The 18,547-nt window shown below is 47.7% G+C and overlaps 2 protein-coding genes across 2 annotated transcripts; one reads left to right on the plus strand and one right to left on the minus strand.

Annotated features, from left to right (window-relative positions):
* Window positions 1-1,024: 1,024 nt before the first annotated feature.
* LOC118163755 (ankyrin repeat domain-containing protein 26-like) lies at window positions 1,025-3,757 on the plus strand. Its single transcript, XM_035320700.1, has 4 exons — window positions 1,025-1,104; window positions 1,735-1,889; window positions 2,631-2,725; window positions 2,969-3,757. The coding sequence occupies exons 1-4, from the start codon at window positions 1,025-1,027 to the stop codon at window positions 3,509-3,511; spliced, it is 873 nt and encodes a 290-aa protein (XP_035176591.1). The 3' UTR covers window positions 3,512-3,757.
* An 8,752-nt stretch (window positions 3,758-12,509) lies between these two features.
* LOC118164077 (sulfotransferase 6B1-like) lies at window positions 12,510-18,020 on the minus strand. Its single transcript, XM_035321366.1, has 7 exons — window positions 17,744-18,020; window positions 16,511-16,656; window positions 15,967-16,056; window positions 15,153-15,279; window positions 14,629-14,723; window positions 14,055-14,211; window positions 12,510-12,835 (listed from the first exon to the last, which is right to left on the minus strand). Exons 1-7 carry the CDS (start codon window positions 17,943-17,945, stop codon window positions 12,705-12,707), a joined length of 948 nt encoding a protein of 315 aa, XP_035177257.1. The 5' UTR covers window positions 17,946-18,020; the 3' UTR covers window positions 12,510-12,704.
* Between the last annotated feature and the right edge of the window lie 527 nt (window positions 18,021-18,547).

Here is an 18,547-nt window from a genome sequence, read left to right on the forward strand (position 1 = left end):
AAGGGAGACTCCACAACCTGTCTGGGCAACCTGTGCTGTTGCTCATTCACCCACATAGTAAAGAAATGCTTCCTGATGTTTAGATGGAATATCCTGTATTTCAGTTTGTAGCCATTGCCTCTTGTCCTGACATGCAGGGATTCACAGAGAGACACATCAAAATGTTGCAAGTGCCCCAGACCATATACCGAGTCTTCAGTCATTTCACAGAAACACAGTGTGGCTGTCGAGGTGCTTTCTTTTATGCCTCCAGGTAGCCTTGCACGCACATACCTGCTCTACTAAGACCATCCATCTACACCATGCAGATGAGCACTACACAGATGCTGGGAGAGGAGGGGATGATGATGGGTCTGCAAAGCATGCAGAGTGCCGGGAGTCTTGGAGCAGTGGCCTTGGGCAACCCCATGCTCCTGGAGGCGCACGAGGGGTTCTTCCTTTGGCCATGTGGCCTGTGTGAATGCAGAGAGGTTACAAACACATAGGCCCCTCTGTGAGGAGAAGATGGCTACTACCAGCCCCGCCTGCTGGCACTTTAAGATGTCAGCAAGATGTCACCAAGCCCCTGAGGATGTCATAAAGAGCTCAGCAGATTTAAGGCATTTGCAGAGCCCCCACAAGCACAGTGCCTTCTGGTGCTGCTAGTGCTGGTGGTAGCAGTAGTGGTGTTGCTGTTGGCACTGGTGGTGGTGGTGGTGGCACTGGTGGTGGTGGCGGCACTGGTGGTGGTGGCATTGGTTCTGCTGGTACTGGTTCTGCTGGTACTGGTTCTGCTGGTACTGGTGCTACTGGTGGTGGTGGTATTGCTGCTGCTGCTGGAGGTTCAGCCAGTGGCAGTGACCTGGGCCCTGCTGCTCCCTGGAGCTCAGTTCCTCTGTTGGCCGCCTGCGCCCACAAGCACCTGCCGAGGTGGTACAGGGCCCTGTTCTTCTGAAACATGAAGAAGATCCAGCGCTTGCTACGGAGGCTGAGGAGCGATACTAGCAAAGAGCTCTGGGCAAAGCACATGGACTTGGAGCACTCCATGGCCGCCTGTGGCGACTCGGCCCTAGTGAAGCTACAGGCAAAGGAGCATGGCATCGCCCAGAAGTACAAGGACAACAGGTAATGGGGCACTGCTGGGCAGGCAGGCACTCTTTGGACATACCTCAGCTGTCTCTCACCTCTTGTGCTTATTTTTGTGCCTGTTGGTATCTGATCTCAAGGGCAGTTGCATGTGCTTAATACACAAAAATCAGGGAAAATCAGCATATGCCCTGGCGATGGCAGCTTGGCTCATAGGCTATTGATGCCTCCTTGCACACCCTGCCGTGCCCACAGACATCTCCCAGAACTACCGGGTACCAGATCTGGACGTCATTTCTTTCCCCTGCAGCCCCTGTCTCTGTTTGCCAGTATCCACTGGAACCAGGAAAAAGGGTCCCCTGTGGGCTGTCAGCACCTCTGGGAGTAAAGCATCCTTAGAGGGTTCTGTACAATAAATAAAATACAAGCCAGGCTTCCAGCCAAAGATGAAATGGGGTGTCAATGCCTCATCTTGCATATCAGCCTTGCTTTGAGAAACTGCTTTCTGGTAAACCACAGTGTACATGAGAAAGATAATTATCTACTAGGAAGTGTGTTCTTCTCTTTCACAGTTTGCTGTCAATCTGGAAAGGGTGGCCAATGAAGGGCCATTATTAATGCAAATGGGCATCATGTGCAACTGAACAAACATGCCTTCTTTCTTTCTAGGCACAGTCCTTGCATGCAACCCATGGGCTGCAGAGAGCAGGAAAATGAGAGAGAAGCTGCTCCATGCAGTGAGAAAGGGACGCCAGCATCCAGTGCTGGCCACAGGGCAGGAGCTGCTGAAGCCAGACAATGTGCACCCACTCTGGAGAGAGCAGGTAGGACTCTCCAGCGTGAAGGAGGCTATCGGGAAAAGGCCTGTCACCTGCCCTTGTGGTGGGTTGCTGTGTTCAAGCTTGTGTTCAGTGGAGGAGCTGAGTGGGCCAGCACAAGGCACCTGTTTGCTGCTACCCAGACACGTAGCTTGGGAGGCCATGCAGGCACTCCTCTGTGTGCTCAGTGTCCACTCAGAGGGTTATGGCCTGCCTCTCAGATTCCCCTTTGGAGAAAAAGCAAACCACCACCACCACAAAACAACAGCAACAACAAAAGGGGGACAATTTGTCTATTTCGATGCTGATAGCTACACCCGTAGAACTGTACACTTTCTGTGGGCAATCTAAAGCACAGTGGAGATATGATATTTGGAAATTATTAGGTCTTGTGGTGTAGGATTCAGAAAAAAAAAAAAAAAAATGAACTGCTAGGCATTGTGCCTGGAAAGCAGCAGAGTTCCCTAGATAGTCATTCCCTTTTGTCTTGTTTCTGATCACTTGATCTTGAGAGATCCCCCTGGTGCATGAAAAAGAAGTATGCCCCAGACAAAAAGAGCTTCCCAGCAGGAAGAGAGATGCATTTTGAGTCTGTATTGAAATAGTCCTGTCTTTAGGATTCCATGAGTTTGGAGACGTGTCTGTGATTAGATTTTTGCTCAAAGCATGACGATTCAGACAGCACTGTAGGCATCGAGAAGTTGTTTTAACTCACACTGGTTCCAAAAATATGTGGTTTTAACCTAGATGAGCCTGATGTACACTCAGAGCCTGCCGTCTCTAAGTTGCCATCAAATGAAGAAGAAGCTGTCCAGCATAGTAGCAAAAGCTCTGACAGTGAGGTATGTGAAAACAAGGGCTTTAAATTAGCATCTTCATTTTTGATGTATAATATGCACTAGTGTAAAATAAGACTTTTCTGTGAATAATGCCAAATTCAGAGTTGTGTAGACGAAAACTGCTTTAGAGTCTGACGTCAAGCTGGTGACAGTTTTCTTCTGGTTTTATAAAATGCTTGCCATTATATCCTCTTTTGAGTTGACTTGCTTAAGTTTTGTCAATGTATATTCCTTGACTTTGAACAGGACACAGAAAGAACAGTGGAGCCAGAGTCTGACTTGCTCGTTTTCTCCCCGAGCCTTGAAATTCATCAGTCATCCGAAAGTGCTGCTGAGCAAATGCTTCAGAGAGAACGTGAGCAATGGCTGCGTTTGCAAGAAAAGCTCTATCGCGAAATCTCTGAGATGCAAGAAAGCAACAAGAGCTTGTCTCAGCAGCTGAGCAAAGCTGAAGGAAAAGCTAGTAGGCTTGAGAAGGAAGTTGAGCAATTGAAAGAAATGCTCCAGGAGAAGACATTGTTTTTAAAAACAACAGAACGAGTGTTACAGCAGGTCAGGAAGCAGGCAAAGAAATGTCATGGTCTATGCTCTCAGAAACCTCAAGTGAAAAAAGAGGCTGCAGAGAATCAAGTCCTGCAGGAACAACTGGCCCAGCTCCAAAGCAAAAACCTTTCACTCTGTCAGCAGCTGGAAGACATGCAGAAGAAGACCATCCAAGAAAGAATGGTGAGTGATGTCTTAAAATGCAAAACTGACAAAGTGGGAAAAAAAAAAGGTGAACGTGGATAAAGAAAAACATAAAGGGGAGCAGCTCACAAAGTCACTTGACACTTTGAGAATTTAGCAGGAGAATTTACGTGCATGGGAGGCCATCACTTGGGTTGGCTCTGTTTTCTTCCATTTATGTTGTTATTCCAGAAGGGTTTGTCAAGTAGCATATCCTTGCTCTAAACCCAGAATCACAGAATCATTTAGGTTGGAAGAGACCTCCAAGATCACCCAGTCCAACCTCTCACCTAACACTAACAAGTCTTCCACTAAACCATATCGCTAAGCTCTACATCTAAATGTCATTTAAATACCTCCAGGGATGGTGACTCAACCACTTCCCTGGGCAGCCCATTCCAATGCCTAACAACCCTTTCGGTAAAGAAGTTCTTCCTAATATCCGTATCTTCCATGCTCTCCAGGAACCTCCTAGACTACTTCCTTTGAGCTGTATTGTATTTCCAGGATATATCTGGGAAGTTAACAGGTGGACTATATCTGGGAAGAGAACAGGTGCTGGCGCCTGCATGACTTCTGCCAGCTGCTTGTAGAACGCCTCATCCGTCTCCTCATCCTGGTTTGGCAGTCTATAACAGACCCCTGCCAGGATGCCTTGTTGGCCTTCCTTCTGATCCTAACCCATAGGGACTGAACCTATCATTCCCAGCCTTAAGTTCCACAACATCAAAACACTCTCTAATATAGAGAGCCACACCACCACCCCTTCCGTGCTGCCTGTCCCTTCTGAAGAGCCTATAGCCAGTCATTGCAGCACTCCAGTCATGAGAGTGGTCCCACAACGCTTCCGTGATGGCAACCAAGTCATAGCTTGCCTGCTGCACGACAGTTTCCAGCTCTTCCTGTTGCCCATGCTGCATGCATTAGTGCAGATGCACTTCACTTGGGCCATTGCCTGCGCCCCCAACGCTGACATTGTTCCCCCAGGCTCATCTCTAATGAGCCTCATTTCATCCCCATCCCCCTTCTTACCTAGTTTAGGCTAGGATCGATTTTCCCCTTTGAGATAGGTGGGACCCGTCTGCAGCTATCAGGCCGGGTACCAAGTAAAGCACCCCGTGGTCAAAAAAAAAAAAAAAAAAAAATCAGTGTTAGCACCAGCCTCTGAGCCATGTGTTTATCAGGTGGGCTTTCTGGGTCCTCTCTGTACCCCTCCCTGCCACTGTAGTGATGGAGGAAAACACCACCAGTACTCCCGCTCCATCTGCTAATTGTCCCAGTCCCTAAAGTCCTGTTTGATAGCCTTCAGGCTTCTCTCAGCAATTTCATCGCTGCCAGCCTGGACTATCAAAAGAGGATAGTAATTAGAGGGGTGAACCAGGCTGGGAAGGTTTCTGCCAATGTCTCTGACCCGGGCCCCAGGGAGGCAGCAGACTTCCCTACAGGTGGGGTCAGGATGACATAGAGGGCCTTCTGTTCCCCCGAGAAGGGAGCCACCTACAATGATTACCCTCCTTTCTTAAGAAAGAGGCAGTCTTGAGGTGTGGAGTCAACTTCCTCGCCTTAGGCAACCTCTTGGGTGGACTTTCATCCAACCACGTCCTCACCCACCAGTCTCTCAAACTCCAAGCACCAGTTGTGTAAGGGCACCTGGGGAGGCAGGGCCGGCAGGGAGGCGGGTTGCCTGCGATGCCAAGCAAGGACCTGTTTCCATTCCTCTTCATCTCCTAGGTCCCCTCCCTCTGTCCAACAGTGACAGGGCAGGGGGTCCACCACTATTTAGGGTTTCTCATCCCCATGCCTTTCCTTCAGGCCTGGCAGGGAGTTGCTCCACCTGTCTATCTCCTGCTGACACTTCCTGATAGCCCTTAACCTCTCCACCTCCTCCTTGAGATCTGCCACTAGGCTGACCGGGCCATCCACCTGCCCACCACCTGGTGTCTCTGCCACCCTCTGGTAGCAGTAACAGGCTCAGGCACTCCGTGCATCCAGAGACCTGAACTGCTGCATTTTTGAGCAGGCACTCACTCTGGGTGGCCACAGACTTTCTAGAAAGAGCTTTCTGCCTAGGGCAGACCATGGCGGGGGTTTAGCTATAGGTAGACAGCTGGTAGACAAGCTGTTCTCCTGAGAGGGGAGGGTTGCTCTGCTCAGCCCTGACTGATGTGCCACACCCTGTTTGCCCATCCTGGTCGCCAATCGCCTCACAAAGGATGAGGATCAGGTGATTTTCTTCTACAGTTTTATTTCCCTTTGCAATTCACTTAGAAAACTGAACTAGGTATAGGAACTAGTAAGTAAAAGTAAAACACGGCCTTTAGCTTCTTACATTTTTCTTCATACTCTTCTAACGTTGTTTCTCTAGAGAGCAGTCAGACAGCTGCAAGAAGAACTTGCTGATGCTTGTAAAAAGCAGTGGTCGACAGAAACGTCGCTGCATGTTTCTATGAACACATGCCGTTACCTGAAGGAAGAAAACTTGAAATTGCAAGAGGACTTGGACAAGGCTAATGCTAAGGTATACACCATCTGTGAACAGGTTATTAGAGGTGAAGCTGTTCTTTTCTTCCAAATACTGCAAGAGAAGAAATAATCTGAGAACAAATACAGGACAGATTTGTCTGAAGATGTTAAAAGTTATATTATCATTAACACTCGTTTTCCACTACAGCAAGCTTTTATCTGAAACATCAACAAAGCCAACTGGTTTCAGTCACAAGTAGGAGGCGATATCATGCTTCCACAGCAAAGGAAGCCCTAGAGTAGTGTTCCAGTGATCTCCGTTCTCTTATTGCCTCCTCCCCTTTTGCCTTGCAAAACGCATGGCTTTTCAGGAAGCTCATTCTGAGGCTTAGTGACAAGGCTGTGGGTCGGGAGTAGCGTCTGGAGGAGTAAGAACAAAGCAGCTTGTGCTCCTTCAAGACTCGCTCTTGTTCCAGTGATCTCACCCGCTGGCTGTTCTGTGATACTGAAAGGCACGCTCTCCACAGCATCTCTGGGCTTGCTTTATTTGCAAGTTATTTCTCCTCTCAGTCTTGGCACAAAGATGAGGTCTTATTCTCGTTTAGTGGTGTTCTTGAGAAACAGAAGTAACCTTTTGTTTCCTGTAGCCTGGTAAGGCATGGCTTGCCATCCCTTTAGGTAAGGATGGCACAAGGCCTTGAGCCTCTTGTGTCTTCTCCCCACACTGGGAGCACTGGGAGGACATTAGCACAGGTGTGTGTGGGTGAGAATGATAGGGGCAGAACAGGGATGCAATGAAAGCACTGTCAGAGAACAGGGCCACTCCTTTTGTCAGCTGCCTGCTGGTGCCACTGTAATTCAGGAGGAAAACATCAGCTCCTGCTGTCTTCCTCTGCTAGAAACAATTTTCACTCAAGAGATGGATAACATGCAAACCGCTTGCGCTGTTGTTAGGACACAAGCTGTCACCTGCCTTTCCCTCTAGGCATCTCCAGGGACATTTGTGGTGAGATCATTGTGTTTCACAGGCATGGAAGTTGTATAATGATGTAGAAGGAGTTGAGTGCCTTTGCCATGAGGCCTTTCTAGAAAGAAAGTAAGGATGGAGACCAGAGCACTCTTGTCAGCAAGGGTTTGAAAGTTGTGCCTAATTTAGATGTATTTTCCTTGGCTGAAATACAGCCTGGGTGGATTTCAGCTCTGACTGCCATTAATACATCTGTCTGAGTTTCCCATAATGTAGAGATTTTAGAGCTCTCTGATTAAGGGAGATTGTTTTTCTACTGCATACAGGGGCTTGATCTTTCTGCGCAGCTGGAAATGGAACACGAACAGTTGCTGCAGCTTGCAATGGAAAATGAGCAGCTGCGAGAGCTGGTGGCTTCCCGCAAGCTTAGTTTAGAGACTGCTAGGGTGCATAATAACATACAAAGACCAAGCAAAGAAAGAATTCCAGAAGAATTAAGACATAAGCAGGAACTCGGTCTCCTTTTTCAGGTAAATTTATGTACTGTTTGGATCTGTATCAACATTGCATTCATTTGTTGTTGGGGTCATTGCTGTTAGGTATTTTATTTTAGGTGGGTAGTTCTCATTGGTAATGCAGTAACTTCGGCTTCCCTACAGGGAGAGCTGAAAATAGGTGTATGAAAGTGCCTCTGGGTGTGTCGCATGAGCTGTGTGCATGAGAAATATGCAGCCTTTTCCTCACCCCCTTTGATACAAAGCTGGGAAAGTCTGTTAATACTAGCTTTCACGTAAAAATAGGAGGATGAACGGTTGTATGTTTGTTTTGTTCTGTTTTGTTTTTTTTCTGAAGTAAAAATAAAGGAAAAACATTTAGTTGTTTCTGACTTGACTATTAGTTGGGAGGAGGCATGGTTCCTTCACTGAGTGGGGCTGTCTTGTTTCCATTGGGTATGGGAACGGGCTGTGTGGTGTGGGTGTCGGGATGGCAGTGCCTTTCTCTTCCTGGTTCTTGAAGTTGCATTATCTGTTTCATATGCAGACAGGTTCTCAAGCCAAATTAGAGCAAATCAACAGCCAAGAAATGGCTGTTAGAAAGCAGCAGGAACAGCGAATTGCAGCTCTGGAATCAGAATTGGAGAGAACAGAAAGCTTGCAGCAGGAGACCATGCTGCAACTAGCATATGCACAAGCAGAAATAGACAGGTTAGACAAACAGTATTTGGTGGGGAAGGATATTAGAAGATGCCTCACAAATAAATTAAATAGGTGAGTACAAACATTTTGTTTGTTCATTTTTGTTTCAATCTTAAACTATACTTAAACTATACAATACTTTTCCTTTCTTCACTGGCATTTCATCCAACATCCCCGTTTTGGATCCAGTCTGCATGGTGGATGGACGTCCAGGACAGAATGCCTCTCACAAGAATACCATTTGATCCCTTCCACTATTGAGGACTGTTTTCATTTCCCTGTACTGACTTTGAAGTTAGAGAAAGAATCACGCATTTCTGGAGTAACTCAAAAATTAGTTAGATTTCCTTTAAGAACTGTAATCTTCTCCTCTTCCCACACCTCTAGAAGAAAAGAGGAGTTTCATTTCTGATGTTGGTATCCTCAAACCTATAGACACAGATGCTTGAGAAGGCCCAGAAAACAGAACATGAGCCCGTGAGGCAGAAATAATCCCCTTAGCTTCCACTTTCACAGTGCATCTTCAGGTTGAGTTTTCCCTAGGAAGAGGGAAATAGCCCCGAGTTTCTACTGCCTTCTGGGAAATGTCCTACAAATACCTAACAGACTGCTTGGAATCCTGAGAAGCAGAAAATATGGCTAACTCAGATGTCTACTTTCCTAAGATCATGAGTCCACTAGTCTACTAGTATAGCATAAGTCTTGGATAACAACTGTGTGACCGTGTAACGGCAGTTCATGCATGCTTCTGTCGTTTTCCCAGAGCTAATAAGTTGCTAGCACAAGTCAGTGCTAAAAGGCCTCAAGAGCACCCACCAAGCAACTCCTCAGTTGCAAGACCAATTCTGAGAAACAAGAAAGCAGGAAAAGACTTGTTGGGCACAGGTAAGCAGCTTTACCTTCCATTCTTCAACAGCCAGGTCTTTCAGAGATGGGATTATTGGTTGTGTGCAGACTCCAGAATTAAAAAGCCTGCATACTCCAGGCTTTAAAAACGCCTTATGGTCAAACATGAAAAATCTTACTTTGTGTGTGTCCCTGTCATCCTTTGTTTCCCTTTAGTTCGCTTCACATCTCTCCAGATCTTTGCACTCTCCTGTCACACTACATAGTTTTCCACTGATTTCTTAGACTTGCTCTGCTGTAGAACTAACATCAGATCCCATTTTTTTCTCTTCCAGTCACCAGTGAGTGTGAACTTGAATCTGCTTGGACTTCTCAGATAAGTCCTGGCAGATCTTTAAAAGTAAACCAAGTCCAGGTTGCCCCTTTCAACACACAGTTACACCCCAATGATTTGAACAAAAATTTTTAAACAGAAAAAAAACCTTCATGACTGTTTGTGATTTTTTTTAACCCAGCCTGCCCTGTTTTCTCATTCCTGTGCCTTCTTGAGCAACAACAGTGTATGTCTCTACAAGGTTTAGTGGCTGGGGAAAGCTAAGGCCTTGGAAAGCTCCTGTCCTCTTCCTCCATACTGAGGGCTGGATACAGACAGGAGAGCTCTGAGGTTCCACATGGTTGTCAGAAGGACAAGACACCATATGGGATGCAGGTTCCTGCCTGTCTTCAAGGGCTCACGGCACTTCCCATCTCTGCTGAGCCAGGTCTCTCTGAATCCCCTCTGGTTGGTGAGATGACCCTTCAAGGGGTGTGGAGCACGCTCCTGGAGGACCAGGAGACCATGACCAATGCTAGTGCCATTTGCCTCCAGCACCAGTGCAGAGAGGCAGATGAAGACGCAATATCCCCCCAAATCCTGAGAGAGTTCCAGCAGATGAAGACGCAATATCCCCCCAAATCCTGAGAGAGTTCCAGGCTGTGCTGGGCCTGCGAGGGCCCTGGTGTGTGCAAAAGGAGACTTGCTGGAAGCTGTGCAACACCTTCTGCCTGAGAAAGCCTCAGGACGAATTGCTGAGGATGCGGGCACATTTCTCACTGCTCTGAACGTTCCCCCAACACATTGTGCTCAGTGGGCCACCAACCTCCTGGTAGCTGGGGCTGGTCCATGCTGCAGGGAGACGGTAGGTCCATCTGGTAGATGGGGCAACACGCTGTGTTAGGAGGCTGGACATTGACTGCCAGGGCCCTGGGGGGCTGTGAAGGCGCCTGGGACTCACCTGGCAGTTGCCACTCCTTGCCTCCAACAGGGCTGCAGAGGTGCCATCACGGCAGCTGGCGCCAGCTGTTCAGAGCCGGCTGCAGTGCCCTTGCTTATGGGTGAGAGTGCAAAATGAGAAGTTTGTGTGGCCACATGGTCACAGTCTGCTCCCCACAGCCCTGCTCGGCCCCGTGCACAGGACGTTCCTGTCCCTGCAGGCAGGCCTGTGCAATTCACTAGTGTGCAGCGGCTGTCAGGCTTGGCCCCGTTGCCATGGGCCTCCACAAGGCTGTTCTCCCAGGGCTTCTCAAACCTAGGTGCTGTGGGCTCTTGCAGCCATCACAGCTTTGGGGATGCTGACAGGCCCATGGGGACTCTCCTCACCCACACAGTGCCTTGGGCCAGGCCCTCACCCTGCCACCTACTGCCAGGCTAGGGGCAGATCTGTTGAAAGGCCAGGCCCAGCCCTTGGGGAGGGTCCCTGGGGGCTCTCCCTGGCACTAGGGCAGTGTGACTCTGCCCAGGCTGCTGCACCCTGCAGGGGGGTCTTGGCCCCAGCCTCGGGTGAAAGGGTTGGAACGATTTCAATGGATACAGGCTTGGCTGGGGGCCTGCCCTCCTCAGAGGGCTTGGGCGACTCCAAGTCATCCCTCCTGAGCTTCCTTTTCTCCAGCCTGAACAGTCCCAGCTCTCATAGCCTCTCCGGGCAGGAGAGGTGCTCCTTCAGCATCTTGGTGGCTCTGCCTTGGACTCCTTCAGTCTCTCCATGTCTCTCTTGTGCTGGGGGGCCCAGAACTGCACACTGTGCTCCAGGTGCAGCCTGCCCAGTGCTGCCTAGAAGAGAAAGTTCACCTCTTTTGGCCTGCTGGCAACAGAAAGGTTCACGAGCGTCCCAAATGACACTGAGTGTCCAGCAACCTCAGAGAAACACGGTGTGCGTGTCCAGACACCTCCCTTTGTGCCTCCAGGGACAATATGGAGTCCTCCAACCATGCGTCCTGTCTGCCTGCACGGCCTGTCTCAGGGCAGGCAGGGAGTGTCTCCATGAGTCTTCTTCGCTCCTTCCTTCCACCAAACTGCCACACCACACCCAGTTGCTGTTCCTGGCTGCTCATGCCCCTCGGGGGCTGCCTTTGGACACGTGGGGGAGGCCACTGCTGCCCTTTCAACACAACACAGTTATATCTTTAATGCTTTGAATAAAAATATTTAAAATGAAACAAGCACTCATGACAGTTTGTGAAAATTGTTTACCTTAGTGTTTGTCCCCTCCTCACAGCCCTAAGGATCTTTAAGTCCACCATTTTTTGGTCACTGCAGGCAAGCCAGCTTTTGGCCTTCACATTCCCAATAACCCTTCCTCGTTCCTGAGAAGGAGGCTCAGAGGAGCACTCCTCTTTGTCTCCTGTATCACTTGGATGAAGAAGTTATCAGTGCATTCCAGTAGCCTCATGGATTGCTTATGCCCTGTTCTGCTGTCCATCCTACAGCAGTTGCAAATGTTTCTTCACAGTAACCACTTTGCTGTACCAGGAACGCAAATATAGAGTTACCATTCAGGGTTGCAGCTCTCCCTTCTTTTTAAAGCTTCCATTAGGCACCTGCTTCCTTCCTAACTCCACATCACACAACTTCAGTCTGTTCACCATTCATAACCTAACACAGAGTCAGTCTCAGTGAACTAAAGGGGATGTCATAGTTCTGTGGAACCTCTGTGTCAAAGGATTTACATTGCCCAGAGCGGTGTATCAGGCAGGGTTATGTGATGAAGGGATGGTAAGGGATAAGAAAGAATTGGATTTCCAGGATCAGCCCCTGTCTGTAAGGGAAGTCTAAGTGAGAAAAAGCAAGTAACTCCTGACATGCTGAGCAGCAAGGGCAGGGGTGTTGCTGATTAGCAAAGGATTTCAGTCCTCCCAGGAACTTCAGCATGAATCCACCCAAGGTGTATGAGACAGCTTGTGGCATTCAAGACCCAAGAAGGTGTAGATCCTGTAACACATAGGATCACCTCTGGAGCCTCTGCTTATGGCCACAACCTGATGGTGTTGGACTGTCTTCCTGCATACAACTCTCAACATAGACACCCTTCCAGTACCACCATGCGCTCTCTATCTACACAGACATTTGTGGGTTCAGACCCATACCACAAATGGAAGTCAAGTCCACTGTGTACCAAGAAGAAGGTCCCTGTGGAAGCCCCTCTCCCTTACCACTGAGCACTTCAGAAGCCGCCCTCACAGTCTCAAGCCGTGAGGCAGCCACAACGACACCACCAGACGGGTGCTATGATGCCCATGCACCATCTCTCTCCTGGAAGGATGTCAGGCACTCACTGAAGGAATGCACTCATTTTATTTGTTTGCATTAAGCAACAGCCAGGCCCCAGGCACAGCACAAGCCTAAGAATTACAGCCCAAATGTTTAGAGGTGCCAGGTCAATCTCTGAGGGTTACCTCTCTTTTCTCACGGTGACCGGCCACCATTGGAGAATCATATTTGGGGAAGAACTTGCTGCTCTGCTCATTTTCAGGCCTTGCAGTACACATTGTATTTAATCTTTGCTGCCAGCTTTGTTTTCCCTATGGAGTCTTCAAATTTTCGGTCCATTTCTTCATTCTGAGCTTTAGAGAAGAGGTCTCTCCAGCTCCCAACAATGCCTGTGAACAACAAGAAGTAACAAGGACTGAAGGTGGCTGTTCCTGAGAGGGGATAACACGAGCGATGCAGACTCACTGCACACTGAGGTAAGAAGTGTCTGATTTATGCCCCTAAGAGGTCAAATTGCCTAAGAGAGGCAAGGTAGCAAAGATAAGAAATAAAGTCCGGAACCAAGCCACAGAGAGGATTGGTGCTGGGCTGCCTGCGTGCCTTCTCTCCCCAGAGGGCATTTCCAAGGTGGTTTCATGCAGAGTTTACACTGAAAAGAGATGAACCTGATTTTGTCACAAGGGAATATTCATTTGTGAATGCCTCCTTCTGAAAAGGCAAGTTATATGGTTAAATGGTATGGGTGGTGGAGAGGAGATCAGTTAAATCCTTCCTTCACGGGGTTGGAATGGGAAGGGGCTTAAGCAAGCCCACGCCCACAGCAGTCAGAAATCAGAGACTCCTGAGCCCTGGGGAGCAACTGGGCTACAAGAGCCTGGGCCCTGGCCCCAGGTCTATAAGTAATCATCCCTGGGACCACTATTGGCACACCTGTTGAGAGAAACCATGTTGAGACTATTTCTCATCTCTTGGTGAGGACATAATAATGTGATGCCCAGGAGGCCAACAGAGCACTGAGTATAATGATCCTGAGACTCTTGTCCCATTAGCACACCTCCTCCAAAAGAGAATTTGTATGAAGTGACATGTGCAGTCAGAAAAGTCAAAAAGCCTACCTGAAACTCAACTCCAAAGACAGAAACAGTCAGGTTGGCCTTTCTCCACGCCACACCAACACAATGTTCTTCCTCTCCCGATCAACCATCAGCCTCATCGCACAACCCCTGGGCAAAGGCCACATCAGCAGCCATCCATAAAGACAAACCATCCAGCCCAAGCAGATTTAGTGCATAATTGTTGGTATAACCTACGTAATTGTTAGCCTCCACCTCTACAACTCACTTGCCTAATTGACCAGTGTTGCCACAGGGAAAGAGAGCAACATGGAAGCAATGGCTGAGGACTATGGATAGCCGGGGCACTCCAGTATGCTACTCACAAACAGACCCAAAATTTTGCCAATGGCAGAAGCTTGTTGTACAGGATGCTACAGGAGACACCTCACCCACACCTGCCCTTCACAACAAGCCTAGCAAGCTCATGGCTAAGTGACAAGGACCACTCAGAAGACAACTTTAGAATGCAGATTTTTCATTTGCAAAGACTTACCCTTACGGAAGAGGATGTCCCCAAATTTACCATGGGTTTCCTTGGATTTCTCCTTCATGGCTTGGAAAGTGGTCTTCTTGGCAATTCTGTGAAAATCTTCTTCATCCAGGGAGAACCCAAAGAAGGCAGCAATCTTTTTCATTCCCAGTACTGGGTTCTGGCCAAAGGAACATAGCACAGAGTGAAGTCAAAAGACTTGGCACCATGGCTAGGTCACAAAGCCAATGATGACACCCAGTGATGTCACCAAGGAATTCTAAGGTCTCTCACAGAGGGGGAACGTATACATGGCAGCCTCAGGTTCAAGACCTTTTCTTCTCCCCAAAAGCAACTGAGTCAGAGGAGACTCCCTTCACATATAGACAACCTACCCTCCTCCTAAGCCCCCATGGGCAAACCCAGGAACAAAAGAGAGCAGCTCAGGAAAGCATACTCTTCTAAAGGGATAGACAGGCTTGACCCAATAGTTTCTACTTCTTGACCCAATAGTTTCTACTTCCCCATAGCCCCCACATATGTTTGATGACAGTTGCCCAGTGCATCCATCAAGGAAGAACTGGCTGAGGTACCATACCTCTTTCAGTTCTTCATAGCTTATCATCATGATCTTCTCATGGTCAATGTATTGGCTCCATTCCACTAACTGGTCAAAGTAGGATCCCCAGGCCACTGCAGACAAAGAAAAGAGGCATAGCTGTGGAGGATATCAATGAAAACAGGCCTCTACCAAATCAGAGGAGTCAGCCCAGACAGCTATCTAAACATGGCACCAGACTGGTGAAGTGGGGACTGGATAACATCTGTTCTTTTGGCTGAGGTCAATGAAGGATCCCCCAGTTCTTGCCACTAGGTTGCACTGAACCACCAGCTCTATTACAGGAATAGAAAGATTCAGGCTTTGTCACAATCTCTCCATTCTGAGTTAGAGACAAAAGTAACTCTAATTCTCTGTTACTTCCCTGTTCAGCCATAACATGGGCCCTTCTGCTTGTCCCATGAGTGCCTTGGGAAGATAAGTTGGGTTAGGATTCCCAAGCCCAGAATCCTGTGTATGCCCCCTAGGTGGAGAGAAATTCCAGAAAACACAGGGCAAAGTACATTTCCCATTCATGAAAGCTGGAAAGTACTCATCCCAGGAGGCGAAGGATGGCAGCACTGGCATGTTATTGTAGAAGTGGTAATAGGAGACGGCCGTGTCTTTGGGGTTCCGAAGTAGCACAAGGACCTGGAGGAGGAATATGCCTGGTTTGGTTGTGATTTAGTGACTGACCAAGACACCATCTTCTCAACACATCACAAGTCCACAAACACCCACCAGACAATGATATGCCAGTCTAATTCCTTTTGTTTAGTAAGAAGTCGGAGCCTTAGCAGACCACTTGCTGGAAGCTTCAAGGTGAAAAGAAATACCTTTTCAATGATGCCTTTGGGACACGGCTGTGAACTAGCACCAATCCAAATAAATGAGCTCAAGGACTACAGACCAGGAGATCCACAAACAGGCTGTGGGAGCACCCATGCTTCTCTCTGAAGCAGTTCTCATCGGCGATCATCTTAGCCTGAGTCCCTGCTGGGCTTTCGACAGGTACTCTGCTCTTAGGGGCAAGTCCAAGCAAACAGGATAACTACCTGCCATACTCAGTTTTCTGACACACAGATCTGGAAGCATCTTTCTGAGATCTTAGGGGCTACAAGCCCACCAAGATAAACTATTTGAGTCAGCAGAGCTGCTGCTGCTGGGAGAGGATGTTTATTCACAACATCAGCAAACAGCACTCCGCCTCTTCACCCTTGGAAATGTGCCTATGCGTTGAACAGCACAGGTGAAAGTGCAAAAATACGTCTCACATAGGCAGAAGAAAGTTAACTCGAGGTAGAAATGCTTTTGCAGTGTGACACAGAGAAGACTCACCTTAGCCTTTCCTTGGAAGATGGAGAAGGGCAGGAGATGAGGATGCAGGTGGGTTGAAATAATTCTTCGGGAAGGCAGTTTCTTCATCCGCTTTAAGTCAGGTGGGAGAAATAGGACAGGACAGAAGTAGCTTATTCAGTGAAGTGAGCCTTTTCAGGAGTCATGTGTAATAGGAAAATGTGAGACCAGACAAGAGGTATCTTATCCCTTGGGAAATCCCAGGCACTGGCAGTGTAGGCTTCTGCTAGACTCTGCCACAGAGCAGCATTTCACATGAGACAGGTCTGAGGACAAGACACCCATGAGAAAGGTCTTACCGATCCAACCAACTGCCTCTAGGCCCAGAGCTCCCAGGCCTCCAACACTTGGTGGTGTTCTGAGACCCTTGCCTTGGGACACCAGGGGCAATAGGACATGCTGTTTGTACTGACCCTAACACTTGTTACTACTCTAAAGTTGTCTATTGCTCCTGAGATTAGATATTGTCTTTCAACTGTTACTACCTGTAACAAGAGTATTGCCAATATTTTCAAACCCTGCCCACCTCATATATTCCAGGATCTCCAAACTCTAGACGTGGAAACATCTGTAGCTCCTTTTCAGCATTTATTCTCTCTTTCATTTCTTCTTCTGTATATTTAGCATCTGCTGATTCCAGCTCCCTTACCATTTCTTCAAGCCAGTTGGTTCCTGAAACAATAAAGACACCAGTAGAATGTCCATCCTGGGCTGCACATCTCCACCTTTTCCTGTCAGCCTGGCTGAGAGGAGATTCTATTTTCAGCCTCTTCCTGGTCAGCAGAGTTTGGTCTCATACCCAGCCCCGAGCTAGGCTTCCTTAACTGACTGAAGAAAGGTTCTTCAACCAAAACAAAAGACTGTCAAGCTCTGACAGCATCTTTGCGCTAGGCTCAGCTGTCTTGGCTTCTGCGACCTGCCACAACTGGTATGTGAGGCACTGGGCTCAAAGTGCCAACTCTCACTTTTCATCTAACCTCTTCTGGGTTGTGTAGGTGGACCCTCACACCTCTAAACCATTCCTGCCCATGCACAGCTCTACAGGCTGCACTCAAAATCAATGTAATAAGAATCACCAACTCCTCTTTCTGTATATGACCTGTTAATGGATCTCTCTGAAGTGATAAGAGACAAATATGGAGGAATCCAAAGTGTCCCTGTGAAAGGGAGAGGGAAAAACTTAAGAGTCCTGGTAGCATTCATGCCTTTCCCTCCAGTTACACGGGAATTACTTGTGTTCCGCAATACAGTAGATCTGTGGAAACACCTGTTATTCTGCTCTTGTTAGTAGAAAATAGTCCCTTTATTACCCTTGCAGCAAGTAGGGTAACAACATATTTTCCTGTACTAACAAGACTGTATTTGAAAAGTCAAGGGATGTGATTATTGTGTTTTATCCAACACTGGTGATTTACTTGCACACAGCATGCAGTTCATGAGCTGAAGCACAAGAAATTTTGAGAATCTGAGGAGGGTCCTGCTGAAAGCCCCTGAAATCACTGCGAGCTGGAGCAAATGAAACACATGGAAAGGCTTGGATTGCTCAGGCTGGGGGGGGGGGGGGGGGAAGAGAAGGCAGAAGAGGAGGAGGAGGTTGGAAGAGAAGACCTCCAGACATACCTTACAACTTAATTTCATGATTCTATGAAGAATGGTTTCACCATAAGCTTTTCTCAGGTGTTATTGCTGTGTTAAATGAAGGCACACGCTTCTGGATTGTAGCATTGCATATTTAACTATTTACCCAGCGAACACTCACCTGTTTTAGGATAGCCTGCTAGAATCACATCGTCACTCCTGATTTCAAAGGACTTCAGAGCTTCCAAAGTTTCTGGGCAGCTAAATGCAGTAGGGTACAAAATACCTCTGTAAGAAAACAGCATATCTTCTGGGGAAGTCTTTTCATTCTCTGAAAAGCCACTTTCCACTGCTTCAATGACTCTTTCTCTATTTCTGCTCATGTTTATATCCCTGTGGAATTCTTTTCAAGCAGAGATACAGGCTGTCTTTCCACAATGCAGAAGAACTTTATACAGTGTGTTAGGAAATCAGAAAGGGCATTCACTCAGAAATTAAGATACATGTCACTGATTAACTCCATTTGTACTCTGTTATCTCCTTTCAGAACTACAGGACAGGAGACTCACAGTAGTGACATGAAGTCTCTCTGCCATGCCTGATACCAGCAACAGTAGTCTGTTCTCTACAGAGCATTGCTATTGGGGCAGCAACTCCAGTTAATACTGCTAGCATTCAAAATATTGCATGAAACCAGGGAGAGACCTATAAATGTTGTAAAATACTACTTTAGATATTCTTAACTGCTGAGCTACGTAGTGCAATTTGCAAACTAGATAACCAGCATAACTACAAGAGCAGTGGATCTCAGCCTACTAATGGATGTATATCCAAGGATCCAACTTTGTTCCAGGTGCCAGTGCTATCTTCAGTCCATTATTGTAACATTATGGCTTCAGGCAATATGTTCAGAACTAAGGACAAGCACCATCTAAGCCATACTTCTCATGATTAACATTTGAGACCTTCTACTTCACCATATCCT

Source organism: Oxyura jamaicensis, chromosome 3 (assembly GCF_011077185.1).
Source record: "Oxyura jamaicensis isolate SHBP4307 breed ruddy duck chromosome 3, BPBGC_Ojam_1.0, whole genome shotgun sequence".
In the NCBI taxonomy this organism is placed as follows: domain Eukaryota; kingdom Metazoa; phylum Chordata; class Aves; order Anseriformes; family Anatidae; genus Oxyura; species Oxyura jamaicensis.